Source organism: Mus caroli, unplaced genomic scaffold (assembly GCF_978045245.1).
Source record: "Mus caroli unplaced genomic scaffold, Mus_caroli_1 scaffold_8, whole genome shotgun sequence".
NCBI lineage: Eukaryota > Metazoa > Chordata > Mammalia > Rodentia > Muridae > Mus > Mus caroli.
The window spans coordinates 129,301,382-129,325,865 of record NW_028227263.1 but is presented as its reverse complement, the minus strand read 5'-3'; the positions used below and the strand labels follow the sequence as shown (position 1 = coordinate 129,325,865).

The following is a 24,484-nucleotide window of genomic DNA, read 5'->3' as shown; positions in this document are numbered from 1 at the left end:
GGACAGTCACTGGATTCTGCTCCAAACTTTGTCTATGTATCACTTCCCATGAGTGTTTTGATCCCCCTTCTAGGAAGGACTGAAGTATCCATACTTTGGTCTTTCTTCTTATTGTGCTTCATATTGTCTGTGATTTGTGTCTTGGGTATTCAGTACTTCAGGGCTAATATGCAGGTATCAGTGAGGACATGCCATGTGTGTTCTTTCGGAGTGGGTTACCTTACTTAGGCAACCAGTTTTCTAAAAGAACTAAAAGAGGGCAACTCTCACAAGAGGCTGGGCTCTCCATCTTCAATCAATGACTGAGAAAGTGCCTTGCAGATTTGCCTACAGCCTGATATTATGGAAGCATTTTCATAATTAAAGTTCTGTCCTCTGAATAGATGCCCATGAACATACAGGAAGCCTACAGAAATCCAAATAGACTGGACCAGAAATGAAATTTTTCCAGTCCCATAATAATCAAAACACCAAATGAACTAAACAATGAAAGAATATTAAAAGCATTAAGGAAAAAGTCAAGTAACTTATAACGGGATGCCTATCAGAATTTCACAAGATTTCTCACCAGAAAATATGAAAGCTTGAAGATCCTGCGTAGATCTCCTACATACCCTAGGAAAACACAAATCCCAGCACTGACTACTATACTCAGCAAAATTCTCAATTACTATAGATGGATAAAACAAGATATTCTATGACAAGGACAAATTTACACAAATCTTTCCACAAATCCAGCTATACAAGGAATCATAGATGGAAAACACACACAGAAGGAGGGAAACTACACCCTAGAAAAAGCCAGAAAGTAATCGTTCAACACTTATCCTTAATATCTTTTAACATCAATGGAATTAATTCCCAATAAATGATATAGACTAATAGACTAAATATGCAAACAGGACCCAGCACTTTGTTGCATACAGAAAACACACCTCAGTGACACAGATAGACACTACCTCAGAATAAAATGTTGGAAACAAATTTCCAAGCAGATTATCCTAAGAAACAAGCTAGAGTAGCCATTCTAATATTGGATAAAACCAAATATCAACCAAAAGTTATCAAAAAAATAAGGAAGGAAACTTCATACTGGTCAAAGAAAAAAGTCTATCAAGATGAACTCTCAATTCTGAACATCTATGCTCCAAATGGAAGGGCAGCCACAATCATAAAAGAAACTTTGCAAAGCCCAAAACATATATTGTATCCCACACAATGATAGTGGGAGACTTCAACACCCCACTCTCAGCAATAGACAGATCACAAAAACAGGAACTAAACAGAGACACAGTGAAACTAATAGAAGTTATGAACTAAATGGATCTAACAGGTATTTATAGAACATTTCTTCCTAAAGCAAAATAATATGCCTTCATCTCAGGATCTCATGATATCTTCTCCAAAACTGACCATATATAATTGGTCACAAAACAGGACTCAACAGATACAAGATAGAAAAAATTCCCATGTATCCTATCAGATCACCATGGATTAAGGCTGGAATTCAATACCAAGAAAAAAAAAAAAGAAAGGAAAGCACACATACACATGAAAGTTGAACAACACTCTACTCAATGATAACTTGGTCAAGGAAGAAATAAAGAAAGAAATGAAAGAAATTTTAGAATTTAATAAAAATGAAATCACATCATACCTAAATTCATAAGACTCAATGAAAGCAGTCCTAAGAGGAAAACTCCTAGCTCTGAGTGCCTCCAAAAAGAAACTGGAGAAAGTTTACACTAGATGCTTGACAGCATATCTAAAATCTCTATAACAAAAAGGAACAAATATACACAAGAGGAGTAGACAACAGGAAATAATCAAACTCAGGGATGAAATCAACCAAGTGGAAACAAAAAGAACTATATAAAGAATCAACAAAACCAGCAGCTGATTCTTTGAGAAAATCAACAAGATTAAGATAGGCCTCTAGCCAGACTAATCAGAGGGCAAAGAGACAGTATCCAAATTAAGAAGATCAGAAATGAAAAGGGAGATATAACAACAGAAAATGAGGAAATTAAAAAAAAATCAAATGTTACTACAAAAGATTATATGCAACAAAACTGGAAAATCTAGATGAAATGGACAATTTTCTAGACAGATACCAGATCCCAAAGTTATAACAGGATCAGTTAAACCATGTAAACAGTCCCATAACCCCTAAAGAATTAGAAGCAGTCAATAAAATTCTGCCAGCCAAAAAAAATCCCAGTACCAGATGGGTTTAGTGGAGAATTCTATCAGATTTTCAAGGAAGACCTAATACAAGTACTCTTCAAATTATTCCACAACATAGAAAGAGAAGGAACACTAATTCATTCTATGAAGCCACAGGTACACTGTGTATTTTCTCTTGGCGATGGATCTGTTTCTGTCTAATCAGGAACTTGTCACAATTTCCTTTCATAGAGGATTTCATTACAGATTTTTTTCTACTTCTATCATGTTTAAAGTTCCAAATATATTTCAAAAAGTGACTGAGTGTGTATTACTTTTAACTTCCAAAGATATCATACAAATTCAAGAGGCTTTTAACTATAATAAATTACTGTAAATTTTTTGATTCATTTAAAAATGTTAATGTTCACTAATAAGTGGATGGTAACCAAAAAAAAAAATGCGTACAGGTACCAAATATACAGTTCACAGAACTACAAAAAGGCCAACAAATTGAAGTGCCCAAGTGAGGATGCCTCAGTCCCACTTGGGAGGGAGAAGAAAGCATTCACAACTGGGAAGGGAGGAGAAATCTCAGAGGGAAATGGAATGGGGGAGTGAGGTGGAACAGGGTTCCTGATCTGTTATTGGGTAAAGAGAAAGGACTGAAACTCTGATGGCCAGCAGAAAGACTGGAAACAGGCATCCGCTGGAACTAGGAGGTTGGGGGGACCCTGCAGAATACACTGGAGACTTTAAAGGTGAGAGCCTCTTAGGACTCAAAGGGAAGGAACTTAGATGATAATGCCAGTCATTAGTGAGAGGGAACTCATAGAGCCTACCTCCATCAGTAAGACAGAGCATCAAATGAGGGAGAGTGGGCCCATCCCACAGTCATAACTATAACCCATAATTGCTCCCTTATGACAGAATTACCGATGGAAATGGAGAGGAACCTGAGGAAAAGAAGGTCCAGCAACAGACCCAAAGTGGGCTCCAATTCAAGTGGAGTTCCCAAGGCCTGACACTATTATTGAGGCTATTGAGTGCTCACAAAAAGGGACTTAGCATGACCTCACTCTAGAAGAACCAACAAGCAACTGAAAGAGTAAGATGAAGATATTTGCACCCACCAATGGACAGAAGCAGCTGTCCCCTGTTGTTGAATTAGGGACAGCTGAAAGAAGCTGAGGAGTAGGGCTACCCTTAGGAGGACCAGCAGTCTCAATTAATCTGGGCCCCTGAGATATCTCAAACACTGGACCACAAAGAAAGAAGCATAAACCAGCTGATATAAGGCCCCCAACACTCATACAGTAGAGGACTTCCAGGCTTGTGTTCATTCAGAGATGATGCACTTAACTCTCAAGAGACTGGAGGCCCTAGGGTATTTTCCGGTCAGGTTGCGTGGGCGTGGAGAAACATGCAGTGGATAGGAGGTATGGGATGTTGGAAGTGTAGGATGATGGATGGGAAGGGGGAATAAAATATGGAGTGTAAAAAATAAATTAATTCTTTAATTATAAAAAATTAGGAAAATAAAGTAAAAATGCTAATACTGAGTTACATATTTTAAAATATATTTTATTAGCTTAATAAAAATATACAATTCCAAAATTTCAACTGTGACATTTAAAAGAAAATAAAACAGGAGCAAAAATACATAATAAATAAATAAATAAATAAATAAATAAATAAAATAAAGTTCACTTCTTTCAGGTGATAATTTTTATAAAAGTCAAAACAAACAAACCAATCACAGTTCTCAGTAATGTTCCTCAATAATAGGTTCTTGTTCGTAAATGAGTGATAACTGTAAGCTCACCTTTTTCATGTCTTCATAGTATAGTACCAAGAAGTTGTCCCATTCTCTCATGGATAGCCAGCCACGGACATGCTCAAACCATGATCCATATATGACTGTGTGCAGGGAGAAATAGAGTGTCAATTACAAAGCACTAACACAGGGTCTGCTTGACTGTCTTCATTTTCTGAAAGCAGCAGCAGAAAGCTTCACTAAGAAAAATGTAAGTAGTCTGTATTTATAGCATTAAACATGATGTTTGAGGTTAATACACAAATAGAGAACTGATGAAATCAAGTTCATTATCAAACTCATTACCACACAGATTTACCATTGATGCCATGAGATATTCTACTGCCAAGGTGCAAGGACAGAGGTGTGTGCTGGGGGAAATCTATCACACCAATACAGCAATCCAGAGGTGATTTCTGTAAGTACCAGCCTCCTGCTGAGGTATATGAAGTCAACAGAAATATTTGATAACAGAGATGGGAGAACAGTATTTTATATGGTGTTGGAAAGAAAGATTCCCATCAGTACAGCAACCTACTGGCAGAAATCTAATAGATGTATAAATCAAAGCTATATGACATCATTAATAATCACATCAACAAAATTAGTAAAGGGGATAAGGCACCTTTGTGTGTGTGTTTTTGTTTCTCTCTCTCTCTCTCTCTCTCTCTCTGTGTGTGTGTGTGTGTGTGTGTGTTTGTAAGGGAGAGACCTTGTGTGTGTTTGTAAGGGAGTAGTAAGCACTAAAATTGGCTTCTATATTAAACCTTTTGCTCCAATGTTCAGGGATCATTTTGGATGTGGATGTGCAATATTATAGAGGCAGAGGTGGTGGATGACTTCACTAAAACAGTGTTTTCTGAGCACTTCACTGCAGTTGGACACATGAACCCAGCAGTTGTGACAGTATATGCAAGACCTGTGTAAGCTTAAGCCAGACAGAGTCCCGGCATGGAGCAAGAGGTTGGTCATGATGTGCCAAGTATGAGGAACTACTAGTGATTGATAACTTCCTGAAGAAAGTCAGTTTATTTATGAGTGTTTATTCAACTACAGTGAATATTCATACACCCAAAAATGTATAGGCAGAATTAATTGGAATGGATGGTTTTAAAAAGCAATAGGACTGGAGAGATGGCTCAGGATTTTGGAACACTTGCTGCTCCCACAGAAGATGTTGGTTCAGTTTCCAGTACCAACATGGTAACTCACTATTTTCTGTAACTTCAGTTCTAGAAGACAATTTATACTTTTGGCCACTATGGGAAATGCTCTCATTTTGATCCACATACATACATGCAGATAAAAGGCACCTAGACATAAAAAACCTAAATCTTAAAAAGATAATATACAAAGTTGGGTGCTTATGGAATTAGAGCAGTATACCGGAGGAATCAGGAAAGGGAATGAATGTGATAAAAACGCATTGTATGGAGTTATCAAACAGTTAAAAGATATATTTAAAGACATTTTATACAATGATCACAGATATAGTGAGTTTACTCAAAGAACATTAGTTTTGTAGCCTGTTAGAAAGAAGATCAATGAAAAGAATACCTCAATTTAGAACTGTAAACATGGGGATTCAGAGAGAATAGTAAGCCCTAGAAAGTTGAAGTTAATGAAGTCAGTAATAAAGATTTATTTTATTTTTTAGTTTTATATATGCCTATGTGATGTTTGTGAGATTGCATGTCTGTGTGGTTATATTTGCAAAGGAGAGAGGAGGATGTCAGTTACTCTGAATCTGGAGTTATAGGAAATCATGACCTACGCAGGGGTGTGAGTGTGGGGAACCAAACTCTACTCCTCTAAAAATGCAGCCAGTACTATAGATCACTGAGCCTTCTCTCCAGCTCCTAATGGTATCACTTTTAAAAGAAAGATATGAGCAACTTTATTGAACAAGGAAAAGTAGAAATTAACACAAATTCAAAATTTTAAATGAAATGAATAGATTTACAAAGGGGAATGAAGGGATTGTTTTATGGCTTAAGGTATAAAAGTGTTTATCATATAAGCCTTATGAGGAGATCTCATTTTCTGTAACCTGAATAAATTAGAAGGAAATAATTGACTCCACAAAGTTGCCCTCAAGTCATCACTGATGTTCTGTGACATGTGTGTATCCACACAGACACTATGCACACATACAACCCAGATAATAATAAAGAAAGTATCATTAAAGGAAAAAAGAAATAGGAAACTGGATTCAATCTATAAATACCCCCAGAAGACAGACTTAATGAGAAATAATGTAGATACCATTGGCATGTGTGTATGCATTTAAACATTGTCCTAATTGTTAATTGATGATATAGAAGGATAATGTATATTTTGGGCAGCACCATTCCTTACTTAGTGGGATCATGAGAAGGATAAATGGAGGAAAAATCTAAATGAAGGCCAAAAAGCCATGGCCTATACATTTATTCTTGTTCATGACTGTGTAAACAAAGAAAGTAAATAAAAATCAGTGAGAGATCTGCTAAGCCAAATATAAAGGTAGGCATCTCAGAAAAAGAGACTCATTAACAATTCTAAAGGGAAGGAAGTCTGGAAATCAGTATTTCAAGTTCTAAAAGTTAACTATTTACATGTCAGAGTAGTATATCTAGCATGGCTACTTGTCATAACTGATGGAGAAATTTAAAAAAATATATTTTTTCCAATTTTCTCCTCCTCCTCCTTCTTCCTCTTCCTATTCTTCTCATACAGATTCAGCTTGAACCCCATCTTCCTCTCCTTGCTTTGCTTCCACTTGGAGAGCCCTTGCTTCTCTCCATTTAGTCACACTTGTCTGCACTTTAGAGGCTCAGGATTGTCTTTGCTGCCTTCTTTCAAGTGTTTTGCATCATTATCTACATCTTTTCTACAAAGGGCAGTGTTTTTGAAGAAATGATTGTCTTTTCCTTCCTCTTCCTCTGTCTGCCTTTTCGTCCCTGGCTGATGTTGGAATGCTTTCGTCAGAACTGGCTTCCTGTCCCCCTCCTCCACTGGGATCCCACAGGTAGGCTCCAGCTGCAGCATTTGTCTCTCCTCATCTGAGTTGTCAAAGGGCTCATTTAGCACTTCTGTCCTCTTGGAAATGGTCTCAGTGGTTACACTGCTGTTGATCCTCCTGCATTTATGACCTCTTTTCTTCTTTACTACAAAAGTCCTCTTTCTTTTAATGGAAACTGACTGTGGCTTAGTCAACCGTGTGGGAGCTGTCTGAATGCTCTTCTCCTCTTACTCATCTTCTTCCTCTTCCTAGTCATCTTCTACCTCCTCTTCCTCTTCCTCACTGCTCTCTTTGGACAGCTCTAACAACTGTCCTCTCTCCCCGGCCACTGGTCGCCTCTCTGGAGAATGCAGGTATTTATTCTTTTTATTGTACTTTTGCAGACGATTGCCTACTGGTATCTCTAGACAACAGGATCCTTTTCTCCTTCTTCTCCCAGAAGCTGGCTTATCCATTAGTCGTTCAGCCTCCTTTCAGTTTCTCCCTCTTCCACAGAAACCACAGCATTAGAAATTAAAATTGGACTCCATCTTAGATTCTCTGGATCAAGTACATTTGGTCAGGAACAGTTCTTCAGCTTTTCCATGTGGCTCAATATCAACTTTTCCCTTCTAATGATGAGAAATTTGCCATCTCTCCATCAATCATATGGAGGTGCTGCATAGTGGTGGCAATGACATGTGGGCACATACCTGTGGCTCTGCTAATGACCTTGATGCTGATGTGCATCTCCTGGTGGTGGTAGAGGTATTCCAAGATGACACTTTTCCAGTAGGCCAGGTAGGAGAGCCAGCCCAGGTTAGAGAGTGGCTTTTCGGGAGACCCTGCTTGGCCTTCTCTTCGAGAAAGCAAATAGCTGAAATCAAGGAGAAAGCATCCAAATCCCTGCCTTTGGTGCTGGGGTATGATTATTATGCAGGCCACATTATACATTTGCTGGCAGAGATTTTCCTTGGAGAAGTATCCAACCACATGACAGCCTTTTTCATCATTTTTTGTAAGGACATTAAAAAGGAATGGCTCAACATCATAATACAATGTGGTCCAGGAATAGCTTGGCTAACAAGCAAAGGTTTTGGCAATACATATTACTCATATTCCCATCAACCTCAAATACTGAATGGCCTTTTGTTCAGTAAATCTCATTTGCTGGAGGACGAAACCATCCACACTTCTTTGAGTGTCTTAGCAAAATATTTTCACTCTTCATATATTTAAGACAGAATTCACACAGGTAAAATTTTGGTAATCTTGCATATTCCAGTGGGTAAGGCAAGGAATACCAGGTTTGGATTTCATATTTTCTGAACTCTATTACTGAGGGGTAGTGACCACAGTCTTCCACTCCACTTTCACACTCTATTTTCCCCCAAGACAGTCTTGGGCCTGCTTAAAAATTTCCAGATCCTCTTCAGTCGGGATATCCTTGTTTCCCATCAGACTTACTTCTGTACTTTCTTTTTTGATGCTTATTTTAATTTTAGTATCAGGTGACCCCATTCCTGTGAATGCACTCATGGATACTTCATCACTGGTTACAGACCTTTATCACTCTGTAAAGTGGTGGGTCACAACACTCCGTATGGTATCCTCTATCACAGGAATAACAAAAAGAGCATATTATCTGCATTTGTGCCCTGGACTTGACATGTGCTGCATGTCCCGCACTCAATGCACTGCCACCTCAAGGCCTTCACATTTGTGGTTAATTCAGGACAAAACTTCAGACAGGATGGGTATCCACTGTTGCCACAATCAGCACAAGAAACAAGTTCTTCTGGTTTCTTTTCACAATTTGACTCTTTAGTCCTCAAACAGAAGCTACATATTGGAATGGGATCAGCACAGGGTATCTTAGTTAGGATTTTACTGCTGTGAACAGAAACCATGACTAAGGCAACTCCTATAAGAAGAGCATTTAATTGGGGCTGGCTCACAGGTTCAGAGGTTCAGTCCATTATCATCAAGGCAGGAATATGGAAGTATTTATGTAAGCATGGTGCAGGAAGAATTGAGAATTCCTCACCTTCAACTCAAAATGGACTTTCAAACTAAAGTTCTCAAAAAAGATAAGGGGGGACACTTCTTATTCATCAAAGGTAAAATTTACAAGATGAACTCTAAATTATAAACATCTATGCTCCAAATGCAAGGGCCTCCACATTCATTAAAGAAACTTAGCTAAAACTCAAAGCACACATTATAACTTTCACAATAATAGTGGGACACTTCAACACCCCACTCTCATCAATGGACAGATCCTGAAAACAGAAACTAAATAGAGACACAGTGAAATTAACAGAAGCTATGAAACAAATGTATTTAACTGCTATCTATACACACTTCATCCAAAAATAAAAGGATATACCTTCTTTTCAACATGTCATGCTACCTTCTCCAAAATTGACCATATAATCAGTCACAAAACAGGCCTAAGCAGATACAAAAAATATAGAATGAATTCCATATACTCTATCATATCTCCATGGACTAAGGCTGATCTTCAGTATCAACATAAATAATAGAAAACCCACATACACATGGAAGCTGAAGAACACTCTATGTGATGATAACTTGGTCAAGGGAGAAATAACGGAAGAAATTAAAGACTATTTAGATTTTAATGAAAATGAAGCCACAACATACCCAAACTTATAGGACACATTGAAAGCAGTCCTACAAGGAAAAGTCATAGCTCTGAGTTTCTCCAAAAAGAAGCTGAAATGAGCATACACTAGCAGCTCAACTGCATACCTAAAAGCTATAGAAATAAAGGAAGCAAAATCACCCAAGATTAGTGAGTGGAAGGAAATAATCAAACTTATGGCTGAAATCAACCAAGTGGAAACAAAAAGAACTATACAAAGAATTATCCAAATCAAGAGCTGGTTCTTTGAGAAAATCAACAGGATACATAAACCCTTAGCTAGACTAATTATAGGCACAGGGAAAGTATCCTAATTAACAAAATCAGAAATAAAAAGGGAGATATAACAACAGAATCTGAGGCAATCCAAAAAATCCTCAGATCCTACAACAAAAGTCTATACTCAACAAAACTGGAAATCCTGGATGAAATGGACAATTTCCTAGACAGATGCCAGGTACCAAAGTTAAATCAGGTTCAGATTAATGACCTAAACAATCCCATTTCTCCTAAAGAAATAGAAGCAGTCATTAATAGTCTCCCAAACAAACAAACAAAAAAAGCCCAGGACCAGATGGGTTTAGTGCAGAGTTCTATCAGAACTTTAAAGAAGACCTAATTCCAACTCACCTCAAATTATGCCACAAAATAAAAACAGAAGGTACTCTACCCAGTACATTCTATAAAGCCAGAATTACTTTGATACCCAAAACATATAAAGTCCCAACAAAGAAAGAGAACTTTAGACCAATTTCCCTTATGAATATCCATGCAAAATTAATAAAATTCTAGCAAACCGAATCCAAGAAAACATCATAACCATCATCCTTCATGATAAAGTAGGCTTCATCCCAGGGATGCAAGGATGGTTCAATATACAGAAATCTGTCAACATAATCCCCTATATAAACAAATTAAAAAAAAGATCATCTAATTGAATGCTCAGAAAACATTCTACAAAGTCTAACACCCCTTAATGATAAAAGTCTTGGAAAGATTAGGAATTCAAGGCCCATACCTTAACATACTAAAAGCAATATAGCAAACCAATAGCCACAATCAAACTAAATGTTGAGAAACTGGAAGCAATCCCACTAAAATCAGGTATTAGGCAATGCTGCCCACTCTTTCCCTACCTGTTCAATATAGTACTTGAAGTCTGTCTAGAGCAATTAGACAACAAATGAAGATCAAAGGAATATAAATGGAAAAGAAGGTGTCAAAATATCACTATTTGTAGATGATATGATAGTATATCTAAATGACCCTAAAAATTCCACCAGAGAACTCTTAAACCTGATAAACAACTTCAGTGCAGTAACTGGACATGAAATTAACTCAAACAAATCAGTGGTCTGTCTCTAGACAAAGGATAAACAGGCTGAGAAAAAAAATCGGGAACTAACACCCTTCAAAATAGTCAGAAATAGTATAAAATACCTTGGTGTGTTTTTATCTAAAGAAGTGAAAGATCTGTAGGATAAGAACTTCAAGTCTCTGAAGAAAGAATTCAATGAAAATCACAGAAGATGGAATCATTTCCCATGCTCATGGATTGGCACGCTTAATATAGTGAAAATGGCTATCTTGCCAAAAGCAATCTACAGGTTAAATGCAATCCCCATCAAAATTCCAACTCAATTCTTCACCCAGTTAGAAAGGGCAATTTTCAAATTCATCTGGAATAACAAAAATTTTAGGATAGCCAATACTATTCTCAATAATAAAAGAACCTCTTGTGGAATCACAATCCCTGACTTCATCTTTACTACAAAGCAATTGTGATTAAAAACTGCGTGGTACTGGTACAGTGACAGAGAGGTAGATCAATGGAACAGAATTGAAGTCTCAGAGATGAACCCACACAACTATGGTCACTTGATCTTTGACAAGAGAGCAAAAACATCAAGTGGAAAGGAAACAGCATCTACAAAAAATGGTGTTGGCTCAACTGGTGGTTAGCATGTAGAATAATGCTGATTGACCCATTCTTGTCTCATTGCACAAAGCTTAAGTTTAAGTGGATCAACGAGCTCCACATAAAAGCAGAGACACTGAAATTTATAGAGGAGAAATTGGGGGTGAGCCTTGAAGATATGGGCACTGGAGAAAGATTCTTAACAGAACACCAATGGATTGTGCTGTATTATCAAGAATTAACATATTTGGCCTCATAAAATTGCAAAGCTTCTGTAAGGCAGAGGACACTGTCAATAAAGCCAAAAGGCAACCAATAGATTGGGAAAAGATCTGTACCAATCCTAAAGCAGATAGGGGGCTAATATCCAATATATATAAGGAACTCAAGAAGTTTTACTACCTCTCCTTTCTACTTTCATATTCCTTTTCTTTGTGTGCGTGTGTGTGTGTGTGTGTGTGTGTGTGTGTGTGTATGTGTGTCTGTGTGTGCATGTGTGTGTGTTTGTTACTGGAATATAGGAAAGGAGTCATTTTTATTAACATGGGTACCTTATCAATAGCTAATCTACTTAAAAAATAACCTCTCTCCATCAGAAGCCACTAACATGATATAGAGGCTGGAAAGAGGAAGATCTCATGAGCACTGCTCCTATCTACTAATAATTGCCTATAAATCCTCAAGAAATGGGTAAGGGGTTTGTGACCATCTCCTCTCTCCTTGATAGGATATTGAAGGGATCACCTTTTGGAAGTTTTGAGCAGTAATCAGAGATAATATGAGTCCAAGAGTGCTGTGGCCAAATCATATCTACAAATCAATGTTCCACATCATTCTATCCCATCTTTAGGTTCTTATATCATACCTTCTTCCTTGATGTTTCCTAAATTTATACTATGGGCTATTGATGTCTCATTTATGGTGAGCACTAAAAGGGTACTTATTCTCAGCACTTTGGCTAGTTTTGAGTTTTGGCTAGTCTGAAATTACCATTGCCTATTACAAGAAGCATTTTTACATCAAGGTGATGGTAGAGATATGTTAGCAGAAAATTATGATTATTTAGAAGACAAGTTGATGTTCACATCATATATATTTACCAGAATAACAATGGCAGCTTCAACACTATGATCTATTCCCTCCAAAATGTGGATATTTAACCATGTTGAATAAACATGATGTGAAATCTTCTCAATGAAAATAAAAAAAAAATGACTGTTTAACCCCAGAACACAATAGCTATTATTAAGCATATGTTGTGAAGATGGTTGAAGTATAGATGACAGTGTCCACAGCTGAGTAAGTGTTAATGACAATCTCCTAATAACATCCTGACTGACACTGTGAGGGCTATTCAGCAGGAAGGCACAGTGCAGCTGACTCCCAGCATTCTTCCTTCATGTCCCATGACAAGCACATAAGGATGTCTGTAGCAATAGTGTCTTACCAACTACTTTTTGATGGGCAGCTGACAACAGTGACAATTGCTCATATTATTTGAATCCTCGGGCATTTTCCAGGCAAAAACTCCTAGGGAGGGATGTCTTCCAACACCAGCAATGGAGCTTTCATTTAACAAGCTATGACTTCTACAGGCAGTTTTTTCTACCTGTATAAGGTATCTTGACTAGTATATTAATGAGCTTCCAAACATGTGAGTTTCCATAAGGCATTTTCATATATTCTTGTTTTGATTAATTATATCCTTCATCTTACAACCCTATCTTTGCATATACCACCCCACTCTTATATTCATTCCTTCACTCTCATATTAAAGTATTTGGGAATGTCTCTTTCTTGTTCTTCTAATGTCTCCTTGCTGATTTCTGTCCTTTATATGCACTTTGATTTAAACACAATAAGAAGTTATGTAGGATACTCTTATGACTAACAACAAATACTATTTGTCTATCTGTGCCTAGGTTACCTCATTAAGTATATTTTCCAATTGTATCTACTTTCCAAAGAAACTCAAGTGTTATTTTTATACCTGAATGAAATTTCATTCTGTAGTGTACACACATCACAATTTCATTATCTCTTTTTCAGTTGATGGGCACATAGGCTGAACCTGGCTATTTTGGGTAGAGTTGAAATGAGCACAGATGTTCAACTACTTTTAGTAGTATATATCTACGTATGTAGGAATATATACCTAACTACACAATAGCATATACCTAAGGATGTAGTATTATATATCTAAGTATATAGTAGTGTGCACTTAAGTGTGCTTCTAAGTCTGCAGTATTATATACCTAAGTACTATGCTATGTCAGTGCCTAGCAAATACAGAAGTGGATGCTCACAGTCATTATTGGATGGAACATAGGGCTCCCAATGGAGGAGCTAGTGAAAGTACCCACAGAGCTGAAGGGGTCTGCAGCCCTATAGGTGGAACAACAATATGAAGTAACCAGTATCCCCAGAGCTCATGTCTCTAGCTGCATATGTAGCAGAAGATGGCCTAGTTGGCCATCATTGGGAAGGGAGGCCCCTTCTTCGTGTAAAGTTTATATGTTCTAGTACAGGGGAACACCAGGGCCAAGAAGTGGGAGTGGGTGGGTAGGTGAGCAGGGCTGGGGGAGGGTATAGTGGAGTTTCGGGATAGCATTTGAAATATAATTGAAGAAAATATATGATAAAAATTTAAAAAATACAAAATTTCTAGACAAATGGATGGATCTGGAGGATATCATCTTAGTGAGGTAACCCAATCGCAAAAGAACACACATGATATGAATTCACTGATAAGTGGATATTAGCTCTGAGTCTCAGAATCCTTTTTAGAATGAGGAACAAAATACCCATAGAAGGAGTTAGACAAATTTCGGAGCAGAGGCTGAAGGAACGACCATCCAGAGACTGCCCCAATATGGGATTCATTCCATGAACCATCACCAAACCCACACACTATGACAGATGTCAATAAGAGCTTTGTGAAAAGAGCCTGATATAGTTGTCTCCTGAGAGATCTTCCAGTTCCAGGCAAATACATAAGTGGATGCTCACAGTCATCCATTGGTTGGAGCAGAAGGTCCACAGTGAGGGAGATAATGAAAGTACCCAGGGAGCTGAAAGGGTCTGAAGCCCCATAGGATGAACATTAATATGCACTAAACAATACCCTCAGAATTACTTGGAACTATACCACCAATCAAAGAAAACAGATAGTGGAGATTGTTACTTATAGCTGTATATGTAGCAGAGGATGGCCTAGTCGGTTATCAATGGGAGGAGAGGCCCTTGGGCCTGTAAACGCTCTATGCCCCAGTATAGAGAAATACCAGGACTTGGAATGGGATTCTGTGAGTTGGTGTGCAGGGTGAGCAGGGTGGGTCTATGTGATTTTCAGAGGGGAAACTAGGAAAGGGAATGTCATTTGAAATGTACATAAAGAAAATATATCATAAAAGATTAAAAAAAATAAAGAGGTAGTTGGAAAAAGGAATAAAATCAGCTAGAATGGAAAAAAAGCAAGAATGGTAAGTGGGCTATTATTGAGATCAAAATCCCTGTATACCTGTATGGAAATATCAATAATAAAACACTTATTATACGTGATTAATATATTTTAATAAATATATAAATCAAAACAGTGTATCAAGAATCCCCTACCTCACCTCTGAAAATATTTTAGAGGCAAATCGGAGATTGGTATTTATAATATTTAGAAAAATGCCATTTAAGAAAATGCTGGATGATCAGGCTAATATATAAGATGCATAAGAAGCCATTACAAAACGACTAAGAAAATTGACAAATGAAAAGCATGGTAGGAAGTAAGCAACATTTGTTATGTTTCTGTTCTGTGATAAAACACCAAGATCAAAGGCAACTTAAGGAAGAGAGAGCTTGTTTGTGTCAGGCAGAACGATAGGAAGGGAAACATGGGATTTCATTTCCTTAACTACATTCAGGAAACAAATGGAGTGTACTGAAATTGGTTTGAGTGTTTGTTCTCTCAAAGCCCACCTTGAATGGAATACTTTTTCCAACCAGTCAGTGCCTCATAAAACATTCTGAAAAAGTGCCACCATTTGGAAACCAAGTGTTGAAATCTGGGGGCCTATGTGGGCCATTTCTTACTCAAATGATGACCGATGTCAATATAAAGATTAGGTCTGTAAAGACTAGATACTGCAAATGGTGCTTAAATATTATGACATGGGGCCGTCTGTGACTGTGTCCTGTACTGTGGTGGTGTGTGAGAACAGAAAGACTTCACAATCAGTGTTGAAATGATTATGAGTCCTGGGCCCATAGACTTGTTGAATGTAGAGAGATAAAATGGAGCCTACAGAATATTAAAAGTCTAGAGATGAAGGCAAGTTAGGTATCATACATAAAACTGTGGGTTTGAGCTCCAGCATCCAATAAGTAGAGTATACAGTAGGTGCTTTTAGACTTAGAACTTAAGAGGTATCAGAAGAAGGAACAACACTTCAAGATCACCCCAAGCTATATAGAGAATTCAAGGCCAACCTAAGTTATCTCTCACTTTGTCTTTTTTAAAAAATTACTCTGTGACCTGGAACTGGGGAGACTCCAGAGTCTCTATGGTGATGACTCTATCTGAAACTCTTAACAGTAAGTGACATGAAGCCTGAAATGCCACCTCCTGTAGGCAGATAGGATTCCCAGTGGAGGGATAAGAATAGCAACGCTTTCAGAAAACCTTTGACCCCAAATGTGTCCTAAACAGAAGATGTCCGGAAACAAAGATGGAGCAGAGATGGAAAAAATGGGCAATTATTGACTAGCCAAAATTTAGACACACACCATGGGCAAGAAAAAATCCATGACACTATTACTCTGATATGCATGCCTACAAGAGCCCAGAATAAGTGCACTCTGTGAGACTCCACCCAGCAGCTGAATTAAAAGAGATGTATAAGTCCACAGCCAAACATTAGTTAGAGCTCTGGAAGTCTTTTGGAAAAATTTGAGAAAGATTTGAGGGACCCAACGGGGTTAAGAACTCCAGATGAAGACCAGAAGAGTCAACCAACCTGAACCTTTTATCACTCTTAGAAACTGAACCACCAACCAAAAAGCTATCATGAGCTAGATCTAGGGGTCCTGCACATATGTAGCAGATGTACAGCTTGGTCTTTGAGCAGATCTCCCAAAAACTGGAGCTGGGTCTCTCCATGAACATGTTTCCTCTCTGTGGATCCTATTCCTTTATCTGGGTTGCCCTGTCTTGTCTCAATGGGAGAAGACACACCAAGTCCTGGGGAGAATTGTTGTGTCATGGTAGGGAAGTACCCTAGGGGCAACTATCCCTTCTCAGAAGAGAAGACGATGGGGATATGAGCTGTGAGTAGGGGTCATTAAGAGGAGATGTGTTCTGAATATTGTGATATAATATAAATAAATAAATTTATAGTATATAATATGTATTAATAAACAAATTAATTAATGAAATAAATGTCTCTGAATTTCCCCCACCTCCTATATTTCATAGATTACTCACCATTTCCTTTGAGGAACCATTCAAAATAAGTTCCAAAAGACCCTGGATTCTTCACAACGTTTTTGTTCCTCCAGAAAAAGTAACCAGACACAAGAATATCTCTGGGATTTCTGATGAGATAGATCGCCTAGAATGGACAAAAATGTAAATGAATGTCAACAGTTATTCTCACCTTTTGACTGTCATAATTTACATGCAATATTCTAATATCTAAGGGTTTCTAAAAACATTTGTTATTTTTTGTGGGCAAAAAATATACACATGTGAAAAATCTATAATCATAATTCCCCTTTTCTAATTTTATTTGATTTGTAAAAATGGAACAACAAAATGACTAGTTCATTAGTAGTGTAAAATATCACAGACTGATTCGACAGTTCTAAAGATTACAATAACAATTGGTTATCCAACAACAAATGCCAAGCCTGTAAAATATACATACAAGTAATACTGTAGTGACTGAGAATGGTGTACTGAAGTAATTTGGGATATACAGATTTATTTAGGAATATATTGATTATTTATTTATTTAGGAATATATACTGTATACATTAAAAACATGTAAATATATATCTATATAGGAATACATAAACATAGGAGTATATTTAGGAATATATATATGTTCATATGCATATGTATATATATGCAGCATGAATCAATGAAAAAATAAACTAAATATGAAAGAGAGGAAAAAGTGATATATTAATGTATTTGGAGGGAGAAAAAGGTAGGGGAAAATGATGTATATAATTATATTTTATTATAAAAATTTCAAAACATGAAAGAAATAAATGAGAGGAAATCATCATTTAAAAAAAAGATTTATTTATTTTATATATTGGAGTACACTGTCGCGGTATTCAGACATACCAAAAGGCATTGGATCCCATTACAACTGGTCATGAGACATGTTGTTGCTGGGAATTGACATCAGTACCTCTGGAAAAGCAGTAATTGCTCTTAGCCCTGGAGCCAACACTCCAGCCCCCAAAGTAATCATTTTTAATAAAAGGAACTTCAGATTTTGTACCAATTCTTCTAGATCTCATATTTTTTAACTTCAAAAATATTGCTTTATGCATGTCTGAGTGCACACATTATTTTTTGCTCACCATATGTGGACAGAAACCCACAGACATTAAGTAAAAGGGGGTTGGATGCCCTGGGAGAAGAGTTGCAGAGTTGTGAGACACCATGTGGGTGTTTGGAACTGAACCTAGGTCCTTTGCAAAAGAAGCCAGTACTCTTAACAGCTGAGCCATCTCTCTCAGTCCTCTTAGAAATTTAAAATATTTTATTGGATATTTTTATATACATTTCAAATGTTATCATCTTTTTCAGCTTCCCACCTCCTTCCTGGAATCCCCCAATCCAATCTCCTTGCCCCTGCTTCAATGAAAGTGTTTCCTGACCCAATCATCCACTCCTACTTCCCAAGGATAGCAAAAATTATCCTCAACAATAAAAAAAAGTACTGGATGAATCACCATCTCTGATCTCAAACTGTATTATAGAGCAATAATGATAAAAAATTGTATGCTATTAGTACAATGAAATGTAGGTAGATTAATGGAATAGAATTGAAAACCCAAAATTGATCCCACACTCCTATGTTCAGTTGATATTTTGCAAAGCTTCTAAAATCATCCATTGGGAAAATGATAGCATTTTCAACAAATTATGCTGGTTGAATTGGCTGTCACCATGTAGAACACTGGAAATCGATCCATTCTTACCTCCTTTTACACAGCTCAACTCCAAGTGTATCAAGAACTTACACATAAAACCAGATACACTGAAACTTATAGAAGATAAAGTGGGGAAGAACCTCAAATGCATGGGACCAAAAGGAAACTTCCAGAACAGAATAGAAATGGTTTATGCTTTAAGATCAAGAATTGACAAATGGGACCTAATAAAATTGCTAAGTTTCTGTAAGACAAAGAACACTGTCATTAAGACAAATGGAAAAGAGGAACACTCCTCTATTGCAGGCGGGATTGCAAGCTGGTACAACCACTCTGGAAATCAGTCTGGTGGTTTCTAAGGAAATTGGACAGAGTATTACCTGAGGACCCACTCCTGAGTTTATACCCAAAAGATGCTCCAACATATAACAAGGATACATGCTCAACTATGTTCATAGCAGCCGTATTTATAAGAGACAGAATTTAGAAATAAATCAGATGTCCTTCAACAGAGGAAAGGATACAGAAAAAGTGGTACATTTACATGATGACATACTACTCATCAATAAAAAACAATGACTTCTTGAAATTCATAAGAAAATGAATAGAAATAGAAAATATCATCTTGAGTGAGGTAAGCCAATCTCAAAAGTATTCAAATGGTATGCATTCACTGATAAGTAGACATTAGCCCAGTAGGTCAGAATAACCAAAATATAATTCACAGACCACATGAAGTTCTAGAAGGATAACCAGTGTTGATACTTCCATCCTTCTTAGAGGGGTGGGGGACAAAAAACTCATGGGAGTAAAGATGGAGACAAACTGTGGAACAGAGACTGAAGGAGAGACAATACTGATACTGCTCTATCTGGGGATGGATCCCGTATTCAGTAACCAAACTAAGACACTATTGTTGATGCCAAGAAGTGCATGCTGTAAGGAGCTGTCTCTGAGATGAAGAAACATCAGCATCACCTAGTGCATGAGAATCCCATCTTCACATTTCAGCAAGACCTCCAGGACTTGTCAGGTAAAATAAGTTGAAAGAGTGTTTAGTCAAAGAAAATCTCAATCACTGGACACTGACCTTGGCCTTGGAACTGAATAAAGACTTGGAGAAGAGATGGATGGGAAGATGGGAGGTTATGAGTCGTGGTCCTTCCTTATTGATTATTGCAGAATATCCTATATCAGCCTCTAGCCAGGGTGAGCGTTCCCAAATGGGCACAGTTTGGTTCCACTTCGGATCTCCCTTGGTCTGAATCAAGCAGACAATCTCACTCAGCCAGTTCGTTCCTGAATGAAAAGGAAAAGTGACTGTTACTCATTTCAACATTACTTGTGAAAAAGCCTCAAGTAGAATATATGCCCATACAATTTACAGTGCTGCCCAATTTCAAGCACACAGACTTGTGTACACAATGTCCATGTGACATAAGTGCAAAGTATATTCACTCATCATATTCTAGACTTCATTTTGCAAAACAGAGACCCTATACACAGCAAACAGAAACCTGGCAATGGAATTTCTCCTCCAGCCCTGGGCCAACACCATTCTACATTCTGGTGGAATGAATTTCACTATCCCAGATATTTCAGAATGTTGTAATCATAGCACATGCCCTCTGAGACTACCTCCTTTAATTTAATTCATTGCCACTGAGACTCACCCATGCTCCAGTGTATGACTGAGTACTTCTACTTTTTAAGGTGAATCAATTCCCTTGTGCATATTTATCACACACAGTTGATTTGTGTTTATGTGCTCATTTGTCAGTGGATGTTTCTCTAGCTTCCTTCTCAGAGTTATTGTCTGGTACTTTTTCCCTGTATTCCCACTGCCTATGGAAATTCTGTGTCATTTTCCTTTCAATGTCAGCAACCTAATACTTACTCAAAGTTCAGTGCTTCTTCCACACAGATATCATCCATACCCCAAACTACCATGATGTTGCTTTTTGCTTTCTTGAGTTTTCAGACTATTTCTATGTCCTGGACAAAGTCCATAGTAATTTTACCTGAAACTGTCCTCTCCTCCACATATCCTCACTTACATGTCTTTATCTCTTAATGTTTTTTCTTGTATTTATTCTCACCACTCTCACTCTTCTATCTCTTCCACAGAGAGAGGGACCAATGGCATATTCTGCTTTAGGGAGCACTATCATTGTTCTGGTGCCATAGCTGATCTCCTCTGCCCACATAGGTCAGTCTGAGTGGAACACACACAAATCTCCATGCCCACAAGTCATTTTACACATTAATATATAGAACACTCTACTCATCACCCGAAATGAATTAGGATCAAAGTACTAATCTCCCTTATACATTTCAGAATTATTTTTACTGATGATCCTTACCTGACTTGGGGTAAGTCAATATCAACAAGTCTTCCTCTTTCACCACAAACTTATTACGAATATCTTCCAAAATTTCTCTTTGATATGTTATGGCAGGAAAAGGTATGCCTTCAAACCAATTATAGTCTGACATCATGAATAACTCCTTGTATGTGCTGTTAGGATTCCAGCCCAGGACTCCTATTCAACTTATAACAAATGCTGAGAGGTAAGATTTATAGTGCAAGTAAAAAATCATTAACATTCTTTTATGTGTTTTGAAATATTTACTGACGGGGAGAAATTAAAGGTTACTATATTGAGCAATTTTAAAGTTGTACAAATAACATTCTGCAGAATTTGTGAGACCAAGTTCATGACCCCAAATCAGTGACGCAAGAAGACTTAATAGGACATAGAAATGCAAGTTAATTTAAAATGTCTAGTAATATAATTTAGCTTTCAGAATGATTTTGAATATGCAGAAAAATTACAGAGATCATACAGAACCTTTCCATGGAATTTCTTTTTTTTTTTTTTTAATAGTGGTTGCTTTTGAGAAACTCATAGTTCATTAACTGCCTGTCTTCTTCCCCTCAAATCCTTCCCTCCTTTTCCCATATTTTTGATCTCTTTAATATTTGTTGCTATTTATATATGCATACATGTATAGTCAACCTACTGAGTTCATACATTTGAGCTTGTATGCGATGTATCCTGAGGTGTGCAGTTGAGATTAGAAAAATCAATGGGAGATTTCATCTTCAGACACAGGCTATTCTCCATATTTTAGTAAAAATTGATATGAAGTATTTCTTCTTATAAGGTAAAAATATATAGAATTTCCCCTGTCCTCTTTAGTATACCTACTAGTACCATTATGCTGGTTTCTTTAGGTAACTACGCTGTTAAAAGATCATGTATCTATTTTCCTGTTGTGTCTAAGAGAGACATATTGTATCAACAGGAACCTTGGTATTTGGCGGAACTCTGTACCCTCTTCTGTGACATTTTCTGTGAGCCTCTTAGGTTGTAGGGATTTATTTCAGATATATCAGTTGGGGTTGTGTACCTTTCTGTTATTATCTACATTTTTGTCCATTGTGGATCCTTGCCAGAGACACCACATGAGTGTAGTAACCCAATCACAAAAGATCACACATAATATGCATTCACTGATAAGTGGATATTAGCCCAGAAACTTAGAATAGCCAAGATATAATTCACAAAACAGATGAAACTCTTGAAGAAGAAGACCGAAGTTTGTATGCTTCCTTCCTTCTTAGATTGGCCAACAAAATATTCATGTAATGAGTTACACAAACAAAGTTCAGAGCTGAGACAGAAGTAAGGACCATCCAGAGACTGTCTCACAAGGGAATTCAATCCAATAAACAACCACCAAACCCAGACACTATTGGATAGGTCAGAAAGATTTTGCTGACAGGACCCTAATATAGGTGTCACTTGTGAGGCTATGCCAATGTCTGGCAAATACAGAAGTGGATGCTCACCTTCATCTATTGGAAGGTACACAGGGTCCCTAATGAAGGAGCTAGAGAAAGTAGCCAAGCAGCTAAAGGGGTATGCTACCCTATAGGAGGAACAACAATGTGAACTAACAAGTACCTCCTAGAGCTGTGTCTCTAGTTGCACATATAGCAGAGGATGGCCTAATCTGCCATCAATGGTAGGAGAAGTCCTTGGTCTTGCGAAGATCATATGTCCAGGTACATGGGAACGTCAGGGCCAGGAATTTGGATTAGGTGTGTTGAGGATCACATCAGGGAGACTGTATAGTTGACTTTCATGATACCAATTGAAATGTAAATGAAGAAAATATCTAAGAAACCTCCAAGAAGTCTTTTATTTCTTTCTCTATTTCTTCCTTGACCAAGTTATTATTGAGTAGAGTTGTTCTGCTTCTATGTGAATATTGGCTTGAATTGAATGTTGTTATTGAAGGTCATCCTTAGTCTGTAGTGGTTTGATAGGATACATGGGATAATTTCAATATTTTTGTATCTTTTGAGGCCTGTTTTGTGGCCAGTTATATGGTCAGTTTTGGAGAATTTACCATGAGATGCTGTAGAGGAGATATATTCTTTTGTTTTACGATCAAATTTTCTGTAGATATCTGTTAAACCCATTTGTTTCATAACTTCTTTTAGTTTCCATGTGTTTCTGTTTAGTTTCTCTTTCCATGATCTGTCGGGTGTTGAACTCTCCCACTATTATTGTGTGTGTTGCAATATGTGCTTTGATCTTTATTATAGTTTCCTTAATGATTGTGGCTGCCCTTGCATTTGGAGCATAGATATTCAGAAGTGAGAGTTCATCTTGGAAGATTTTACCTTTGATGAGTATGAAGTGCCCTCCTTGTCGTTTATGATAACTTTGGGTTGGAAGTCAATTTTATTCGATATTATAATGGCTACTCCAGCTTGTTTCTTAGGACTATTTGCTTGGTAATTGTATTCTAGCCTTTTACTCTGAGGCAGTGTCTGCCTTTATGCCTGAGTTGGGTCTCCTGTATGTAGCAAAAAGTTGGGTCTTGTTTACATGGCAAGTCTTTTAGTCTATGTCTTTTTATTGGGGAATTGAGTCCATTGATATTAAGAGATATTAAGGAAAAGTCTTTATTGCTTCTTGTTATGTTTGTTGTTAATTTGGAATTCTATTCTTGCAGCTATCATCTTTTAGGTTTGTTGAAGAATTACTTTCAAGCCGGGCGTGGTGGCGCACGCCTTTAATCCCAGCACTCAGGAGGCAGAGGCAGGCGGATTTCTGAGTTCGAGGCCAGCCTGGTCTACAAAGTTAGTTCCAGGACAGCCAGGGCTACACAGAGAAACCCTGTCTCGAAAAACCAAAAAAAAAAAAAAAAAAAAAAGAATTACTTTCTTTCTTTTTCTAGGGCTTACTATCCCTTCTGTACTGGCACATTTTTCCTTTGTTATCCTTTGAAGGGCCGGATTTGTGGAAAGATATTGTGTGAATTTGTTTTTGTTTTTTTTTGTTTTTTTTTTTTTTCATGGAATACTTTGGTATCTCCTTCCATGGTAACTGAGAGTTTTTCTGGGTATAGTAGCCTGGGCTGGAAATTGTGTTCTCTTAGGGTCTGTATAACATCTGTCCAGAATCTTCTGACTTTCATAGTTTCTGGTTAGAAATCTGGTGTAATTCTAATAGGTCTGCCTTTATAAGTTACTTGACCTTTTTCCCTTACTACTTTTAATATTCTATCTTTGTTTAGTGCATTTGGTGTTCTGATTATTATGTGTTGGAAGAAATTTCTGTTTTTTTTTTCTTTTTTATTCTTTATATATAAACACAAGAGGTCGTTTAATGATGGAGCTCCAGGCTGACATTTGTCTCACGCAAGAGACAGAGGAATCAACCCTAAGGCTCAAAAGTTAGGGGTTTATAT

General features: G+C 37.3%; 1 protein-coding gene and 1 pseudogene across 9 annotated transcripts in view; both read right to left on the bottom strand.

The window, feature by feature from the left end:
- The window catches only part of LOC147003503 (sulfotransferase 2A2-like), a 70,393-nt gene extending 49,095 nt beyond the window's left edge, over positions 1 to 21,298 (bottom strand). For 4 of the 9 annotated variants that reach the window (XM_085842165.1, XM_085842168.1, XM_085842167.1 and 1 more), the window contains exons 1-4: positions 21,079 to 21,297; positions 19,806 to 20,014; positions 17,028 to 17,154; positions 3,992 to 4,086 (exon numbers count right to left, since the gene is read on the bottom strand). In XM_085842165.1, coding sequence (XP_085698291.1) covers positions 3,992 to 4,086; positions 17,028 to 17,154; positions 19,806 to 20,014; positions 21,079 to 21,214 — 567 coding nt within the window. In that variant the 5' untranslated portion in view covers positions 21,215 to 21,297. Of the gene's footprint in view, positions 1 to 3,991; positions 4,087 to 17,027; positions 17,155 to 19,805; positions 20,015 to 21,078 lie in introns of all 9 variants that reach the window. The other 5 variants (XM_085842166.1, XM_085842170.1, XM_085842169.1 and 2 more) reach the window with 2 other exon arrangements.
- On the bottom strand, positions 4,095 to 12,563 carry LOC147003504 (histone acetyltransferase KAT6B pseudogene; annotated as a pseudogene).
- Positions 21,299 to 24,484: the final 3,186 nt, after the last annotated feature.